Source organism: Pezoporus flaviventris, unplaced genomic scaffold (assembly GCF_033815535.1).
Source record: "Pezoporus flaviventris isolate CSIRO_AGI_PZ_B2104156 unplaced genomic scaffold, CSIRO_AGI_Pfla_v1 ptg000023l, whole genome shotgun sequence".
Taxonomy (NCBI): domain Eukaryota; kingdom Metazoa; phylum Chordata; class Aves; order Psittaciformes; family Psittacidae; genus Pezoporus; species Pezoporus flaviventris.
In genome coordinates this window covers 3,255,130-3,274,279 of record NW_026892571.1, presented here as the reverse complement: position 1 = coordinate 3,274,279, position 19,150 = coordinate 3,255,130, and the positions used below count along the sequence as shown (strand labels likewise).

At 40.0% G+C, this 19,150-nt stretch overlaps 1 protein-coding gene across 3 annotated transcripts in view; it reads right to left on the bottom strand.

Moving 5' to 3' along the window:
- The window catches only part of DOCK2 (dedicator of cytokinesis 2), a 168,386-nt gene extending 151,151 nt beyond the window's left edge, over positions 1 to 17,235 (bottom strand). The window contains exons 1-6 of one of the 3 annotated variants that reach the window (XM_061456407.1): positions 16,887 to 17,235; positions 7,788 to 7,871; positions 4,943 to 4,983; positions 3,171 to 3,226; positions 2,917 to 3,031; positions 1,406 to 1,554 (exon numbers count right to left, since the gene is read on the bottom strand). In XM_061456407.1, coding sequence (XP_061312391.1) covers positions 1,406 to 1,554; positions 2,917 to 3,031; positions 3,171 to 3,226; positions 4,943 to 4,983; positions 7,788 to 7,871; positions 16,887 to 16,941 — 500 coding nt within the window. In that variant the 5' untranslated portion in view covers positions 16,942 to 17,235. The remainder of the gene's footprint in view (positions 1 to 1,405; positions 1,555 to 2,916; positions 3,032 to 3,170; positions 3,227 to 4,942; positions 4,984 to 7,787; positions 7,872 to 16,886) is intronic. The other 2 variants (XM_061456404.1, XM_061456405.1) reach the window with 2 other exon arrangements.
- Positions 17,236 to 19,150: the final 1,915 nt, after the last annotated feature.

The following is a 19,150-nucleotide window of genomic DNA, read 5'->3' as shown; positions in this document are numbered from 1 at the left end:
TCATTGAAGAAAATATTAACCCAATGGGATTTTCTTTTCAAGCTGTTGTACAGTATTTATACATTTTGGGAATTTAAAGTAACGTCAAAAAAGCATTTTAATGCCTCTCATATAAAGTAGATTCACCATGTTCAGTGACTTCAAAGCCTTCATCTCTTTCGCTTTTTAACATATAACCTTTGCAATCAAGGTGCCTAGAGGTTTTTCTGGTGGTTTCTGCTTTTCTGTTGCTCTCCTAGCCTCCTAGTCCTGTTACTTAACTACTATGCTCTGCTTTCTTGCTTTCATACAAATCATGCCTTTTTTCCTTCCACTCTTCCCCCACCTTAAAAACCTCAAGTCTTACCTCCACATGTCCTTACACATTCTTGTCCACAGTGTCTTAGTGTCACCTCAGTCAAGAGATACCCCTTCTTGCCTATCCAGGATCTCACTCTTCCATGACTCTCCAAAATCAGACTACTTCATGCCAGACAGTGTTTTTCACAATTTCTAGAGGCACTGGCTGCCCTTCTGTCACTGTTAATGTTGTTTGAAGCAGTCTGTATCAGACTGCAAGATATCTTCATCACCTTACATGATTACCCACAACCTCTCCAGATTTGATGTTCAATCTCCTCTTCCCATTCAGCCTCCACTGTCATTCCCCTTTACTCCTTCCCCACAATGTTTCCTTCACACATCACAACTCAAACCCACACTTTCTCACACTTACAAATACTACCCAACTTGCACTTTTCCTCTACACAACCCCAAGCCATTTTAAATATCTTGCCCCTAGATAACCCCATTTTTACCTAAAATGTGTTGTATTGCAGTGGCTTTTCACTGGCAAGAAACAAAGCATTTTGTCAGATAGCTATTCTATCCCTGATAGTTTCACTTCTATGAACCAGAGTTTTGCCTGGAAATTCCCTAAGTAAATTGGGATGAGGGTGGTGCTGCATTGCCTCTAGCAAAGGCTCTGTACACTTCAGACTTTTGCTATTCATCCACCACACTAAGGCCTCCCTGAACACTTCTGAAGTGGTAGCCAATACTACTGGTGGTAAGCTGTGTTTGTGAAAGTTGGAAACGTTTTGGGTCCTGAGTACACTGATGTTATATATGTACAAAGACCAGTTATCTGACCTCAAATCTTTACAGTTGACAAACTCATATGTCTGTAGTTAAATAAATGACTATTTTGAAAAAGCAATAACAATTGGTTATGAGAAGCCTTAACATGGTAGTTACTGTAACCACACGAATAACAGGCAGAAGTTTGAAAAGGAAGATTCATTTTGTCTACATCTTGCATTAATGAGTTACAAAACTGCAAAGAGGAAAACTTGATCATCATCTCTGTTCTAGCTGGCTGCTCTAAAATAAATCACGTTTTCCAGAAGGAATGTATGCCACTTACTTGTTACCATAGTCAATTTTGGAGGTGACTTTCTGTTTGAGTTCTTTCAGCTCATCTTTTGGCAAAGTCCCGGACAGAAGCTGTGACCGCCACTCCATGAGGTCATACATCATGGACTGCACCTGCTGGAACTGCTCCTTCTTATTCATCTGAGATAGAAAAGAAAACAGTAGGTTTCAAACTTGACATTGAAGCAAAGCATTGGTCTTGACAATGCAAGGATGTGTCCTATTTAATGCTAAGTAATTGTAGGAGCAAGAATTAGGCTAAGTACTAGCCCTGGCTTCTTTCCTTCTCTCATCCCACAGATTTTTAAGGACAGGACCTTCCATGCGACCACAAAGAAATTCCACTAAATGTAAATAGTTTGTATGGGGATAGGGAATTGCATTATTTTGGGTTTAATTGTGCTGTTTTAAAATTCATGAACTGAGTCTCATCAGGGGAAAACATTATGAAAGCAATTTAGGTCTGTATGAGATACTGATAAGAACGCTGTGGTACGAATATACTCAAGAGAATAGTGGGAGAATGCACAGAAGTCACTAAAGCAGTTCCAGTGTCATCACGGAAACATTAAAAGTTTTAATCGTTGACGTTAACAAGAGGAAGACTCAGAAGTGACAAGTTTCAGGAAATATATTCATGAGGAAAAACCACCCATAGTCAAGATTTCTTTGCCCCAGCAGAGAAAAAAAGCAAAATCCAGTGGCTGAGATCCTGGAGCAGTCAGTGCAAGTCGTTGAAACAGTTTAGTAGAAGAGACTACCCAGGTACTAGGGAATTCACTATCTTTTGATGCTTTCAACACTTGATGACTTTTTGGCCAGCAGGCTTAGGTTAAACAAGTCACTAGAATCAGTAGAGATTAATGTAGGGTTACAACAAGAAAGATAAAACAGATAAATCAAAAATAATGCATTTATCACTTCTAAGTTCCAGACGACACTGCGGACACTACAAGCATATGCAAAAGACCACCATGAGTAGAGGCTGCTTACTCACAATTAACACAGATGCTGATGCAGTGGCCCTTTTGACTAATACCTCCAAATTCATTGTGCTTGTATGTATTGGTAAAAGTGCTCACAGGAAAAAAAATGGTTTTCTCCAAGATGAAAAAAAGGTAAATAAATGTTTTTCTTTAAGAGATGTAGGTTAAGATCTGAAAGTAAAAAGACTGACTTCTTGAAACTGCCTGTCGTTAATAGCTATACGCTTCCAATACACATTAGAACAACTTCTGTTGTAACATTCGAGAACTTGGTGAATCTTTTTCAAATGAATTCTAGTCATGTTTAATACTCCTATCTTGAAACTTGTCAACTCTAAAAAGAGCAGTTATGAAAAGTTTATCATGTACAGGATACTCAGGGTTTGAACTAAAAACATGCAGTTACACTACTCCTCATCAGTAAGCATCTAAGAAAAGACACCAAATCGAACAAGACCTCAAGATGCTTGAATAGGACTAATTACCAGGCCACACACAGAATGCAATAGTGTCATACCACATAGAGCTGTTTCCAGATGCTTCCCCATTCCCAAAGAGTAGTGGTAACTTCTTGAACTAAAGGGATTTCAGCAGGTATTATAGTTTCTGAATGTCTAGAAAGAGAAGAAATTCTAACACAATGAAAATGAAAAAGAGTATCTGAATTTCACAGGTTTATATTATAGTTACCATGGTTAAGGCACGTAAATGCCTTAAAAGTCATTCATTCTTCAGCAGGTAAGATCCTTAGTGTAATAAAACATTCAATACCTTTTCTTTTCAACAGGAACTTCCTTGATGTGGATGAAAGATTTAGGAAATATTCCCTGTTGAAGGAGAACAAAAAATATCAACATTTATTCTCCAAGAGCATTTAGGGAACAACCATGACTAATCTCCAAATTAAACTGCTGTCTATGTAGTTTTCTGTCCAGATAGGTGCATTTGTCTGACAGACAAATAATAGAAGTTTTGTCCTATCCATTTTTGCAAACACAGAACACATAGGATTACATTTCTTCATAAGAAACACCATCTTCCACTCCCCAATGTACTCCCCCAGAAAACAGAAGATTTAAACAGTAGTTTACTGAAATCTTATGAAATTAATAATATTTCTTAAAATATGCAATGCATTTTGACTTTGAAACCCTTTAGCAATATTAAAAATTAGTTGAAAGGAAGTGGTTAGTACTGTTAAATATTTTCCCTTTTTAGTTTTAGATTCAATTTTAGGCCATTAAAATACAAATTTTAATTAAACAACTATAGCATTTTGAGCCAAAAGAAACGTCAAAGGAGTATTTAAAACACAGTAGTACTGGACAAGATGGGAAGCCATTCTCTCATATCGACCCTCAAGTATCACAGACCAGGCAGCTGATAACTCCTTTGGGAGCTTCCACTAAAATACTACATTGCATCAAGAACTGATGGTGAATTCCCCTATGACTAGCCTGTCTCCCCCCTCCTTTCTGGTGAGTTAGTTCACCTTATTTGCTTGCTTCCATTTCTGTGCAGTTGTATTGGAGCTCATAGAACATGAGAAACAACAGGCAGAAGTCTGGAGATCACAGTTATTCATTCCTCTGTCTTTTAGGATGTGTAGTCATTGAGCAATGAAACGAAACAGTAAATCAAGCACCTAATACTTCCAAAAGGAAATTAGAATATTCTACTGTCACATGCAGTTTGAAAATGGACACAAATTAGTTACTCTAAGTCAATGCAAGTTATTGTTAATCCCTACAAGCTACTGAATACAGAATAAGAAAAAGGGGAAATGCAAAAGAAAGACTATTCTGATTTTTTTCTGATGCATATTCTCTGCCAGCAATGGTCCCTCTGCTCCCCAGATATCACATTTTCAGGGATTGTGAAGGGTTTGTACATCTTTTTTCCAGGCTAGAGATGCAACTTCCACCAAACATTCTTACTGTAATGTAGGCCTGAGTCTCTAACTTGCAATGCCTTTGCAGTGCTGCACCCTACAAGAATCTGGTACTAAGAGCAAGTTTCAAAAGAAATGCTTTTCTTCTAGAAAAGTGCATTTGAAACTAAAAAGTAATTTTCTTGCTACTTAAGTCAGGCATCATCCTACACAAGGTAGAAATGATTCATTTGTGGCTTTCCCTATTTAGAAATAGGAATACAGACTGTTTTATTAATATGACTTTTTTACATGTATTTCAGAATTTAAGTCTCATGGGAGTTGTTCATATTGCATGTAGCCTAAAGAATCCTTAGAAAAAAGTGCAGAACCAGACACAGGTAGGAGCAAATTCACTCAAAAAGTTATTTCAAATGATGTCTTCCTCAGTGTGTTAGCCTGAAGGCACAGTAATATTGTCTTCATTGATCTGCTTCTCCCAGTCCTTCAGTATTTACCAACACTGTCCAGGACAAAAGCTGATCATTCTATTCATCAGGAAAGAGCTGACTTCAGAGATCACAAGAGGACTATCTGACAAGAGATACTAATAAAACCTTCACGGGTTAGTTCCTTAAAAATAGTCTCATAGGAGTGAACAGCATGATCTTACCTCTGATCCTTTATGTCTTACTAGATAACCTTTGTACCAACCTAAAAAGAAGAAAGAATGCACTTAGTATGACAGAACATATGCATGAAAAAAGTATATTAGAAAATCACGAGGTTTGTTTCATATAAGAACTATCTAGCATAAGATGTTAAAAATTAATAATTAGTTCAAAACTACATGGATGAAAGCAAATCAAATATCAGGAAGCATACTGAGCATGACTTGCACATTAGCAAGTATTATTATATGGTCTCTTTTCAAGTCTTGCATAGTAAGCACACACAATCTTACACAGATTATAATACCTGCACACTCACATTAAAAAAAGGTAGGGTAAGCTGTTTTATAATGCAATATATATAATAAATACACACATATATATCTCTTAACCAAGATCACTCATGATACTGGATAGCCCATCAAGTTCTTCCAATTGTGTTCTAAGTGTCCTATTAATCCAACACAGTACATGGTAGTTATACATCCAGCTTCCCTGAATGTAAGAACAGGCCATCTTTCTGCCATAAGGAATTACAGCTTTTGGACTTAACTCAAAAGTTACTCCTGCTGTAAAGTTCAATACAGAACCTCAAGAAAACGAAGGGCTGTTATGGGGCTCCTTCTCCATTCATAACTAGGAACCCCTTCTGAAAGAAAAGAGTGCAGCATTGCAGTACTAGTTCAGGCTTTGTTCCATCTATGCCCCAGTGCAGTCACAATAAACATCTAAGAAGAACATAAAGAGTTCACCCTTACTAAATTACAGCAGAAGCCACATCCAATGTGCACACACTCTATCACAAAACATTACCTGCATAGCAACAGCATTCAACTCTGTTGAATATTTCTTCTATTTCACCCAAAGCAAGCATTTTATGATGAACAGCATACACTTTCTGGTATAGTTTCATGAACAGATAATACCTTTTCTCTCTCTCCATTTATAACAGGTATTTCAGCTGTGCAACCAAAACATAAACAAAGAAATCCCAAACCCGAAGCAGTCCTCTGAGAACGGCAATGTTGCAAGACTCAGGAGAATCACTGACCTCAAAAACAGACCCCGGATTTTTTCCTCGGCACTGGGATTTTTTTTCCCCACTATCTTCTTACCAATAAAATTCCTACTTACTTCTCAAACTGAATTACTTGCACATAGTCTCCAATTTACATCCAAGTGTGTCAAATCTATTTAATCCCATTTGTTGTTACTGCACGTGTATGTCTGGGCATATTCTGTGCATGCAAAACAAACTAAAATAGCATGAATAATGAGCGTAGGGAAAACCTGCTACTGTTGGTTACTCTTCAGCCGCAGCTGGCAGCATGTTTCATAAGATATCTGATAAAAGACAACTTACTGGCACAATGCTTAAAGAATCTACTTCTTCACTGGCAAATGTATTGCATAATGCTAGCTGTGACAGCGCATGTAAAGGGCAGAAGATTCAGAAAGGACTTTTACATAAAAAACCACCACAAGTTCACCACTCAACTTGCTAGGCTGGGCTGACAACAAAGGTACCACAGGAGACAGGAACCTGGAATGTTGTTTCTGCCATTAACAGAGACAACACAGGGATGAGGAGGTTTCTGGATAACCAATATATTCTTTCTTAGCCAAAATGTTTAGAATGGAGGCTTACAGATTTATGCAGATCTTTCATTTTTAGGAGAGGACACAAATATTACTCATGACAGAGATGCATCTATTGACTAAGCATCTAGTGAGTGACATCAGTATTTTCACTGATACTTCGAGATATTGAATTTTTCTTAGAAACAAAAGAGGAAAAAAACATGCTTCTGCTCTCCAAACATGGAAAGTATGGTTCCTCAGATGCTTTTCTCTCTAACACTTTGCTGTTTCCATGCAAAACAACCTAGAGCTCTGTGAAATGAAATGGGCTGGGCTCAAAAGCGCCTTTCAGCACCAAGCTCTCTGTAAGTGCATAGTGCAGCAGCTGGCCTGTCTCTTTTAATGTAACTACAGTTAATAAGATAGCACTGACAGACGGTGCAAGTAAGCTGATGATTTCCCAGTACGTTTTGCAAAGCTTGAAGCACTTCATAATTTATTTTTTTAACTCTCACTTAGTCAAGCACATCACTGCAGACTGAAAACGAATTACTATTACAGTGGACATTTGCAGATAGCTGTTGAGTTAGTAATAATTGCACCCTATTGTTTGATACTAATAAGAACTTCAGTAGCTGGAGCAGACTTGGGAGAGAACTCAGTAACATCGTGAAAGTATAGATCAAATCCATGCAGAGGAATACACTAGCACTACAGTATCAACAGTGAATTCGGCTTCACAAATGTACAAAGCTATGTAAGCCTGGATCAGCATATTGGCTATCTGTCATGCATGACTTGGATTTCTGTTGTTTAGCGTGTTCTGTAAGCTGGATGCTTTTCAGAAACGTTTGATCATGCTGACCTACAGACCACTTTAGCATACCACATTTCCATCTTGCGCTACAGGATGATCAGGGTGCTGAGTATCTCCTAGCAACAAATATTTAGTTTAGAGACAAAAATGAACTCCCTTAAAACATCAATCGAATCTACTGTAACTCCCATCAGGTATACTACAGCTGCATGAACTTCACAGACTCACTCAATGCCTTCCTCATTCAGTAACAGCTTCCCAAAAAAGGCCATGTACTGCAACATTTCTCATTTTGGCTCTCCAGAAAGGAATAGTTTCTTCCTCAAAATACACCACCACCAGTACAAATAAGAACACGGGACAACTGCTTATGCGACATGGAGAATTGCTATGAAGTAAAAGGGTTAAGTTATTCAGATAAACCTATTGCCTGGAGACAACTGACTTACCTTCACAGGACTCCAAGATATGGACCACGTCACCAATCTGTAAAGTCAGTTGTGGTATTCCTGTGCCTTTGAAATTGTATATAGCTGAAAAATTGAAGGATGAAAACAATGTTTTTCAATACAGCCATAAACCAGAATTAAACTGAAAACCACACAGCGTTACTAAGATTCTGATACACTAGTACAAAGGGAATCATAATTCTATCAAGAAGTTTCATCTGTTACCATTATTTAATCTTTTTTCTTATGAAAATGCAAAGGTGTTGAAAACAGACAATGCTGAAAACAAACAAATCTGCATACACATAAAACCAAGCTGTTCTTTATAACCACTCTGTGCAGGATTTAAGAGCGCCTGTTTAGATGCAGGTCTTCAGTATATACATGTTGATTGTGCTGGAGAATTGTTAGTCCAGTGCACAGTTTACAGGAATTTATGGCTACCCTGGTGAGAAGGGGCACAGACATGCATACAGAACCTGAATTTACCGGGTTCTTTCCTGGTTTTAGATGCTTCATCTTAACATGAAACTGTGCTTCATATTGAAACAAGCAGAAAGTTTCATCTTCTGCACTTAATCACTCTGAAAAGATCACAGGAGCAGTGTTCTAATCAGAAGCTTATCTGTATGTGGTTAAGAAACAGCCATGCTTCAGAGAGAGCTCAAGAACATCAGCTTCTTCACTAGCTCTTACACTCAGTGCTACCGGATGTGGGCTGCTCTGCTAAGCATTTGTTTCTGTGTATTTTTATTTCATGGGCATGGCTACAGACTTTTACAGGAGCATTACAGAGTAGAAGTGGTTACTAAAGGTAGTATCACACAGGGAAACTGAATCAAATGAGTAAGCCTGAAGCCATGACTACATTACCCAGGCAGGAACAGCACACTGGCTGGTAAACATGACCTCTGTTGCTCAGCAGAGACAGCAGTTTGCTTCCTTTCCTCCTGACAGTGTCCCAATCCACAGACACAGAGCAGTCAAACTTACATAACAGTTCAGTATATTCCTACACACCTTTTGCTCGCCTGTCCGCCCTGGCTTCTAAAACATGATATTCATTTTTGTTAGGCCAAAATGTATACTAATGACACATTTTAGTTTAAATTATGCTTAAAATCTCAAATCTAATTGCCTTTCATAAAAATGTCTCAGGAGGGTAGAGCTAATCAGATTCACCCTCTTCACTTGTTCGAGTTCCATAAATCGACTTTCTAATTTCTTTTGCCATCATTATATTTATTATATTTCTTGGACAAAAATTAGAAGGAATTCCAGATTTAATTAAGAGGCTGTCGTGGTTTAAACCCAGTCAGGTAATTCGTTCGCTCACTTCCCCCCCCCTTTCTTGCCCTCCCCCTGCTCTCGGAGGGACGGAGAGGAGAATCGAAAAGAATGCAACTCCCACGGGTTGAGATAAGAACAGTTTAGTAACTAAGGTATAACACAAATCACTACTGCTACCACCAATGATAATAATGATAAAGGAAATAACAAGGGAAGAGAATACAACACCTCAGCACCAGCTGACCGATAACTAGGCCCCCAAGCCCGACCAAGCTCCGACTGATACCTCCTCCAACCCTGCAGTCTCCCAGCCCTTCCGGCTAACTCCCAGTTACATCCTGGGCATGACGTGCTGTGGTATGGAATACCTCTTTGGTCAGTTTGGGTCAGGTGTCCTGTCTCTGCTTCCTCCCGGCTTCCCCTCCTCCCTGGCAGAGCATGAGGCTCACAAAGTCCTTGGCCAAACCAAAACATCGCTATCAGCTCTGTTCCCGAGCCGAAAGTCAAAACACTGCACTGCACCAGCTACCAAGGAGGAGAAACATGACTGCTACTGCTGAACCCAGGACATTATCCACCCCTTATTCCATACCATTCACGTCATGCTCAGATCCCACATTTTCAATATACCATCACTCTTATCTCGGTGCACTCTTATCTTAGTGCATGGACCAGTCCCTATAAAGCTGCTGCGTCCATCTGGTCCATGTCAGGCTCCATCTCTTGTAGCAGTCTTCCAGAGCAGGAGAGACTGTGTGCAGTGTGAATAACCTGGGCAATAGTGTCCATTGCTAAGTCCACCCCTCGATCATGAGTCCATTTCTATGTTGCATCTCTGCTCTGATGGCCTGAAGTGCCATGGGCCCACCAGGCTTAAAATAATTCACTGTCCCCTTAAGCAGTTTAGACCAAAAGTAAATTGCTATTTTTGTTGACATGAAGAGGCCTTCCCACCAGTTTCTCCTCCTGACTGGGCAGAGGGGGGCTTCAATCATGAAGCATAATGGGGAGGGAGAAAAAAGAAAAAAGAGAAAAAGAAAAATTAATTGAAAAGTGAGGCTCTGCTGTCCAGATTCAAGAGAATCTTGAAGCTGCCTCCTCAGTGATCCAGAGAACTGCCTTAGCTCAACGCAAATGTGAATTTCAGTATAGATTTGTATGGTGGACATGTGGCTATATTCTGACCGGCTTCCTTTTGTTCATCTTGACACAGATTTCAAGAACTAGAAGATGGCAAATAAGCCTCCCATACTTCATGAGATACTTCCACCAGAGTGTTTGGGGGGTGTGGGAGAGCCCTTACTATTTTCCTGAAGGGTCCATACAGGTGAAGATCACTGTTGACTAGCAGCTACTTTATATTTCAAAAGATATGCTGCTTTCCTTCCAGGTATATTGACCTCAAAATACGGATGCAACTCACCGAGCCATATATTCACATTGCATATTGGGTCTGTGCTCTTAAAACTTTCATTTAAAAACAAGGGAAGTGGCTTTATCAGCTCAGGCTTTTCTAAATGAGTAAGTGGAAACCTGAGAAAGATTTGACTGTAGATTTTGGATTGGTAGGTAGGATGAGTTTCACAGATTCTTTTTCAAAGCTTTAAGCTATCCAGACTTGTTATTGTCTCCCATATACCACTGCAAAAAAACTCTATATTAATACCGCCAGCTTATGTCCAGTTGCATTATCTACAGCACCGGACAGCTTGACTTTCACATCTGCTAGTTTTGAATTATCAACTGTGAGTCAAAATTTGACTATTCCATCCAGTTATGTCTCCTGTCAGCTGCGACTGATACCACTTCCTTTACAAACTGTGACTCTCTTACACCGCAACTATCACCCCAGACTTAACCACCAGAGTTCTCCACTCCCTGGCATCTCATATCTCAGCCATAAATGCAAAGCGGGACAGTATCCTCAAGGCACAGAAGGTGGCCTGCTTGAAGACCCCAGCATTTATTCTAAATCCCAGTAGCAATTACTGGCCTCAGGAACAACTGACACCATGTCAGTAAGATCAGCAAGAGAGATTTGGACAGCATACGACAGCATATACCCAGCAGCCAGCACCAGACTAAGGTGTTCTCATCAATACTGTATCTGTCCACAGATGCTGTCACATTCTCCCAGAATGGCATAGAAAATGCTCAGGAAAACGACCCTTAAGACAATCATCCTAAATATGGACTTCACAGGTCATTAGGAATAGAGTTAGCAAATTTGTCCCCATAACTTCAGTGGTAATTTTACAGCAGGACACACATGCACCATGCAGAAACGAAAAACCCTAGTGCAAACCCCTTTGATCCTAGGGGATTCTCAGGAGCTGAGCTGGAAGCCAGCACACCTGAACCATATTGCTTCAGAACAAAAGCCTAAAGAAATACCAGAAAAGATTCTCCAAACTAAAATATGCTAAAGCAAAAGCAGGATTTGAATTACACCTCAGGAAGATGGAAGTGTTCTCGTTCAGGCAAATAAGACTTCTTGTAAAGACAGCTACTCTAAAGAGCTTCTGTGTCCGATTCTGCTACCACTCTTTCATTCATCCATCCAGAGCACAAGTGAAGACAGCTACCTGTGCCCATCCCAGCAGCAAAAAAAGGACTATGAACGTTAAAGAAAACTCCTGTTTGCATTTCATTCCAACATATCTATTACAGCCAGAGCCATCAGATATGATATGCACATCACTCCCGCTGTATACAGATGCATGAATGCTAGTCACTACACACGTGGCTATGAAGCCTGTTTCATTAAGCAACACAGGTATGTACATGTTTTCCAAAGTGGAGTAGAGAAAAATCTGTAGAGGGCATTTCAGAAGACACAAGGTAAGTGAAACAGTCTCATACCGTTCAGAGGAAGATTCCTGCTACGAATTCAGAATTAAATTCAAACAAGCACAAACTGAGACAGAAGCACAGTTAACATTTTGTAATTTAAATTTCATGCCTTCCATTTAGGAGATGAGAAGTGGTGAAAAGGGGAAAGTGGAATAAAAATCATACTTTGTACCTCACTGATAAGATTCACCCACCAAACTCTCTAACAAACTCACAAGAATCCAGGTAACAGAATCCCTTCCTCAGAAAGCTAGCTTTCCTCAGTATTTATGTACTTTAAAACCCCACGTGCATGGTATTTACATGATTAGACTGTAAGCTACTGCAAGATGGGAATGGTGAGTTAAGAAAATCCCACAGACTTGCAACACTGAAGCCGTTTATTACCCTGATCTTCCTACCCATCTTTTCTGCCCGTTTTCCTTCATGTGAAGACCCTACCCTGTTCTTTACTTTTTTGAGACTCTCATTGTAGTAATAAGCCACATTTCAAGTGGGTCTCCTTGGCTACTTTTCACCCTGCCTCTTAAAGAGAATTAGAAACAACATTGCTGAGGTGTAGCTTTGCTGAACCAGCTCTTCCTTTCACTTTACCGTAATAGGAGGAGTATATGGAATGATTTCTATGTTATAACTCATTAAGAGTTTTGCATATTCAAACACCTCCAATGAATAGCCTCAGCAAGAATCCTGTTCCTGAGTAGTAACATTTCCTTACATATCAATTCTTTGTGTTCAGTTATCATTTTCTTCTCCTTAAAACAGGGTGAAATCACTCAGCAAGAACACTGACAAGCTTCACCTGAAGATAGCATGCAGTCCTAACAGGATTAAAAGGATTTCTTGACTTCTGGAAAGAAACCTATAAAATCTGTATTGCAGTATTGTAACTCTTAGAGAGCCACCTACTATAATGAACATGACAGTGACATACTGCCAATGACTATTTCACAAGTCAGAGGAATGGATCAAAACTCAAGGTAGGGTAAAGGCTGAATTCATTTATTACAAGTCACACTCAGCAAAGGGTAACCCTTCATTTCTCAGATGGGAAGCTGTTAGCTCAGGTAGTAGTTGAATACAGATTTCTTCTTGCACTTAATCTTGGGGCCAGATGGAGGTTTTAGCTGACTTGAGCTACTTATCTCCCTTCTTAAACACAATAAAGCCTGTACAGATTATAAGAACCAGGAAGTTCTAACACACCCAACTAGTTATATGACAATACTGCTCCTGACCCCTTATCTTTTTATAAAAAATAGTAGCATGGTTCTTTTCCTTAGAAATCTGTTCTTCATGAAGAGTGTTTAACTGTGCTTTTCCTTTCATGAAAAACAGTGGATTAATAGATTCCTTTGCCAGCTTTATTTTCACCTTACTTAAGTTACCCTTTCTTTGTTTCCCAACTGTCTGTGGGGTTCAAGGGTTGCATTTTATGGAGTAGGCAACCCACCCTGAACAAAGCTCTGCCTCCCTTACAGCTCAACCTTGTTTGATTTCAGAGATGCTGAATCATCTTCAGAGGTCTTCAGCAGATGCAATTAGACCACTTAGTCACAGCTCTTGGCTCTCAGGCTGAGCATATGCACTCCTCCCCCCAGTGTAGGCTTCAAACTGACATCTGTAAGCCACAGACATTGCTACAATTGTGACTTTTTTTTTTACATACAAGCATGACAAGTCTTATAACACAATATTTAACAGGAAAAAACCTTCTTTAACCTAGGAAACAGACCTACTTAGGGTGAGCAGAGAAACAGCAAGTGTACTGTTGCCACACAGTGATGCAGCTTGCACAGATCCCCTTTTACATCAATGTCACCCACGTGCTTGTAGCCTAGCACAGCAGAAGGAAACCCCACCACAGTGCCACGTCTCCCCCATGACCTGCACTAGAAAAGTGATTCCCCGTTTTGGAGTTCACATTGGAAAGCACTGTCATGCCTACTCTGCAGGAATCAGTTCAACAGACACGGAGGAAACATCTAAAACAATTTGTAGAGTAGTGCAACCATCTGTAACACCTACGGTAACTACAGTAGAGGGAATGTATACTCAAAGCAAATGTGGCAGTGTTAAAGAACTGCTGTTATTTTCCAGCTTTGAAATGCTTAAGATCTCATATGTGCCAGATAAATGTATTTATCCTGAGCCATGAGACTGATGGAATTATCTCTATGGGAATCAGGCCTAATCTCATTGGCGCATTACTAGCCCTGCACAGGCAAGTCTAGGCAGACTTTGTTCTGGACTTCGTGACTTCAAGCGACTTCCTGGCTGACCAGGTTTACTTGTTTACGAAGGAAAAAGCATCATCTTTAAGAATTACCAGGTTGTAAGGCAGAAGTCCATCTGCTGCATCACAAGCTGGATACATCACTTTCTGTACCTATTATAGAAAATTTATCAAAGGTTTTTCCAAGTTCATTAATCAACACCTGTATGCGTGTTGTCTCTATGGCAGTTTAAACTCATCAGCATCAAAGCTTTGATACATTTGTTGTCTCCTTTGAAACACTAGTAAAGTTCCTTAATATACATATAATCAGTTGCAGCATTTCCTATTCTGTGCACTCCCTAATCCCATCTCATTAATTGCGCTCTCTGCAGATTTCTTCTAGTCAGACAGTGGCAGTTTGTTTCTTTGAGCTCATCTCAACAGTAGGTCAAGCGCCGACTCCTTAATTTGCAGCAGGAAATGAAACTTTTAAACTTGCAAATAAATAAATCTCTCTCTCCCCCCAACAACAACGGAGGTTTATGTTGCCCTGATCTACATTCTTCCTGACACAAAACTATCTCTGATGGCTTAAATGCTTCTGGAACAGCAGGTTAGTCTTTCAGTTAGTTCTAACACCTGGTACACAAGTCACAGGTCACTGTGCTGGCACCTGGAAATATCCCAAGTCTCAGGACTCCTCATCCGCATGATGCAACAGGCTGAAGAGTGTTCAGTGGGGTGACTGACAAGAGTAATCCATGTCTTTGGCACAACAGGAGTTGGAACAGACTTCTTATGATTCCAGTCTCTGTTGTAAACCTAAAGAACCTGACTGAAGGTGATTAGGGAGATGGGCAAGAGAAGAAGCAATATTTGTACAGACCATGTTTCAGAAAGCAGTACCTGTACAGACTAGGGGTTGCACTGAGGTCACCCTACAAGCCACACATAGTACATCCTCTAAAACAAGTGCCAGAGTTGTTAGAGCTGACAGTATTTGAAGAGCAGGAACACTGGTCCAAGAAAAACTAGTCCAGAGTTTTTAAAAACTCCTGCATTTGTGTTGTCTGTATGGTACTTTAAGCTTAACAGTATCAAACTACTACAATTAAATGTTACAGTCTATTATCTGATCTCATTTTATCCATTAAGTGCTCATGCTAAGTGATTCAGTTAAAAGGTGTACTATTTTGAAATATTCTTAGATCACAGGTAGCAAAGACTATTGCTATACAAAATTGCATATTCTGATTATTTTAAGTTAAATTGTTCAATCCAACCATCCTGTAGTATCATGAAAATAAACTTCACAGGACTGGCATCAGTTGATGAAGTAACCTGTTTCACAAGCTTGTTTTTATTATGTGTGTGGTTTGCTGCACCCTCCAAATACAATGGAGTCTTCTGTATCATACTGGCTTTTTGTCCACTCAGTGATCACACCAGTTGCAAAGTTCCAAACAGTCAGAACTTCACTGCAAGCAAAACATGGCAGCTGCCTGCTGAGCAAGTGACAGATCACAACCAGGGCCTCCTCATACCTGGTACATTAGTCCACTGAAGGCATAGGTGCAATAAGGTCCCTAGGCCATAGTACACTGAACATCAAGTCAGGTTATTTGGCCTCCATAATGTTAACAGTGATTGCACAACAGCAGCAAGCTTTCTTTGTAATGGCATGAAACTCACCCAGACCTTGTAAGAGGCTGCTATAAGCAAAGCTTATTTTATATTATTCCCAGAAATAACTGATGCGTACCTAGAACTTCCATCCACACATGAGTTAACATCCATCACATACATAGGATAGAGATACCACACACAACAAATCCAGTCAGTCTCCCAAATCAGCAGCTTTCAGAAAAACAAGTGAAAAATTTAGTACTTTCTGCTATTTACAAAACTGAAAGAGAAAATATCAGCACCCTTTATTTTGCAATACAAACCGCCACCAGAACAGGCTACTTCCATTTTGCAGTTCTGCCACTGCTGCACAATGAAGCTGAACAGGAAGGCATTCTTTTCCTCTTACTGATTCCTTGAAGGTTCATTTCATGAAGCCAGGGTCTTCTGTTTTTAATGTGTATCACAATATGGCCTCCTTAAAATAACAAGTGTCTTCCAGAAGAATTTGGGGATTCCACATTTATAACTACCCAGTAAGCAAACTAAAACACAAGTAGTACAAGACTGTCTTCTGTACTGAGAACCTGCAGTTAACTTCAAGTACTTCAGCTGAGTCCTAATTTTAAGGCCTTTTTTTAAAAAAAAATAAAAAAAAAACCCAACTCAGTCCTTTATGCAAGTGAACATCATTCAAGATAAACTGATGCTGGAAGATGACTTTTCTTCCAAAAAGTATGACTTGCCAACTCATTATAGGTTTCTCTCTAACATTAATTTTAAGTGACAGTCTCAGAAGCAACTGTAAGACTACCCTCCCCCTGTATTTGCTGCCCCTTCCTTCTAGCTGCTGTGTTATACACAATACCCAATCTGCTCTAAAATACAAAGGTGGGGAAAGCTATATCCCTGTGAGAGCAAAACCACTAGCACTCATGTACTGCTCGCCATTATGTCTGAACGATTACAACTTTGTACAAAATGGATCATCTTAATGAAGGCACCATGGTAAAACAGAGTGCTCAGCCCTCACACTACAGCAAACACCTGCCCACATCCTGTTCAGAAGTTCTGAAGGCAACACTCAAATGGCAGTTCACCCAGTTACATACCCACGCCACTCTTCTTGTCTGTCTTGCTCCATCTTGCCATTGTACATGAATCCATGAGGCTCTGAAGGATGCCCACCACCAAGGGAACCAAGGTTTATAGGACACAGACTTCAAGATAGGAACAAAGGCACTGGAAGCAAGATCCCTTTCCCAGCTGCTGTCACTCAGGACTAGCAGCAGACTGAGGCAGCTGCGATGGTGCTGCGAGATTTGCTGTTCTGAGCTGAGCTTCCTTCCTCTTTTCTCAACACAAGATCTCATACCCCAGTGTTAGGGGGGAGGGGAATCCCAAACTGGGTGTTGCTGTTGCACGACACTGGCAGTAACACATAAGCAAGCAAAAGGGAATGAAAAAACACCAGCCTGTGACTGCCCCACCACTGATCTTCAGCTCTAAGCTGGAAGGCTGCTGCATGCAAAGCCGTTACACCAACGGTCTCTAGCCATTGGCAAGTTCATCTCTGAAACATCACAGGGCCCTTACTTCTTGCATTGTGCCCAAACTAGATGTTAAACTTCTGACTCCACAGGACACTCCATCTTTGAAGCTACTTTGGGAAGCTGTTTTTCATAATAGACTTCCATTCTTAAGAGAAATGAAGACAAAGCTACATTTCAAGCTACACCCGTTCCTTTTTATTTGTCATTTTACCTTTGGAGGAGAGTAGCAGAGTGTCTCTACTCTCTAAAAGCAGAACTTCCTTAAGGACTTACTGTCAAGACAAAACTTTAAACAGCAATTTATTGTGTATTTTTTCAGCCTTTACTTTCACACAGGCTGCTGTGAGAGCAAAGAGTATTTTGGATGTGCAAAGATCAAGCCAAGTTTTTGTTTAATTTGGATTACTGAACTGAAGACAAGTATGGCACCATCATTTATGTTCTTTACTTGTAGTTGGGAATTAAACAGAAAATGCTTTAAAATATTTACTGTTTGTAAACAAATTCATGTGACAATCCTGTCCCCTGGATGGTACACTGCAATTTAGCAATCCTTGTTTATCAGAGCCGTGAAACAGAGTCTGTGCTACATCCATCATGATATTTTTGATAGCACATGACATGGCGGTTCTTAGTTTTAACCAGCAATCATGAGAAGCACAGGCTGCCTTGTTGCACATGGAACTCTGATGCATAGTTCTGGAGGGAAACCACCATGAAATCCATGTTTATGAAAGTGAGCATGATTCTGAGCAACTCAGATTATCTCCATCTACAGACTATCAGCTTCATCAAAAGTTTGTATCTTTGTTTTCCATGGAACACCCACTTTATAATTGTTTATCAAACAGATTCTGAAGCTGAACCATTTCATCTTTTAGTTTACCACGTATTTTGAGTAATAACTTCCTAACCAGTGATAACTATCTCCCTCACTCCTCTGACCCCATGCTGCAGCAAATCACCCCTTCCCACACACTATTTGGCCTAAAGGTCATGACTTGCATTTATTTTCTTGTTCTACACTGCTCTTCTTCGTTATGCTTTCCTGTCATGCAAAAGTCCTGAAGAAAATCGTTCCTCTCTAGCACTCATTTAAAGACATACTTCAGCATGTAAGTCTAATAAGCCTAAGTAATAAATGCTACTATATTTTGAAAAGTAATTGTATGCAGGAATTCCACCTCCAAACTGGGATCCAATGTGCAATACTTGTCTGACACCCTCCATCTCTCCCACCTGCAGTTGGGTTCTGCAGAGTACAGAGACACCTGAATACCACCATGCATACCTCGGAGCTCAAATTGCTGCTGGTTCCCACCTGACATCCCCTTCCCCACATTCAGCTCTCAGAAGGAAGTAACAGCTGACATGTGGAATATTTTCATGATGATGCTTTTACAGCTCATTAGCTACTAACGCCTACTATGATGCTGATGCTTTTGCATCTCACAGCTATTCAGACCTACCACCACTTTCCCATAAGTCAGCTCAGACAACCTCCTGTGTATGACAAAGCCCTGGTGATAGATTTAACAAATGGGTTGAGCAACGGAATCTTTATTCAGCTTGAAGAGGAAAAAGCATCCAAAGAGTAAAGCATGCATGGTAACCCTGCAGTACAGGGCAGCCCCCAACATGGCTCTAGAGAATTCAGGGTAATAGTTACTCCCTTCTCAGTGGAGGATTTTATTCTAAGTACTTGTTGGTTTGTGCAATTACCATTCCGCATCACTATTCCACAGAAAACAGTGAACAGGTAATCTTTCATTGCTGTCACATACCTTGTCATCTTTTCCTGAAGTCTTTTTTCCAGGCAGAAA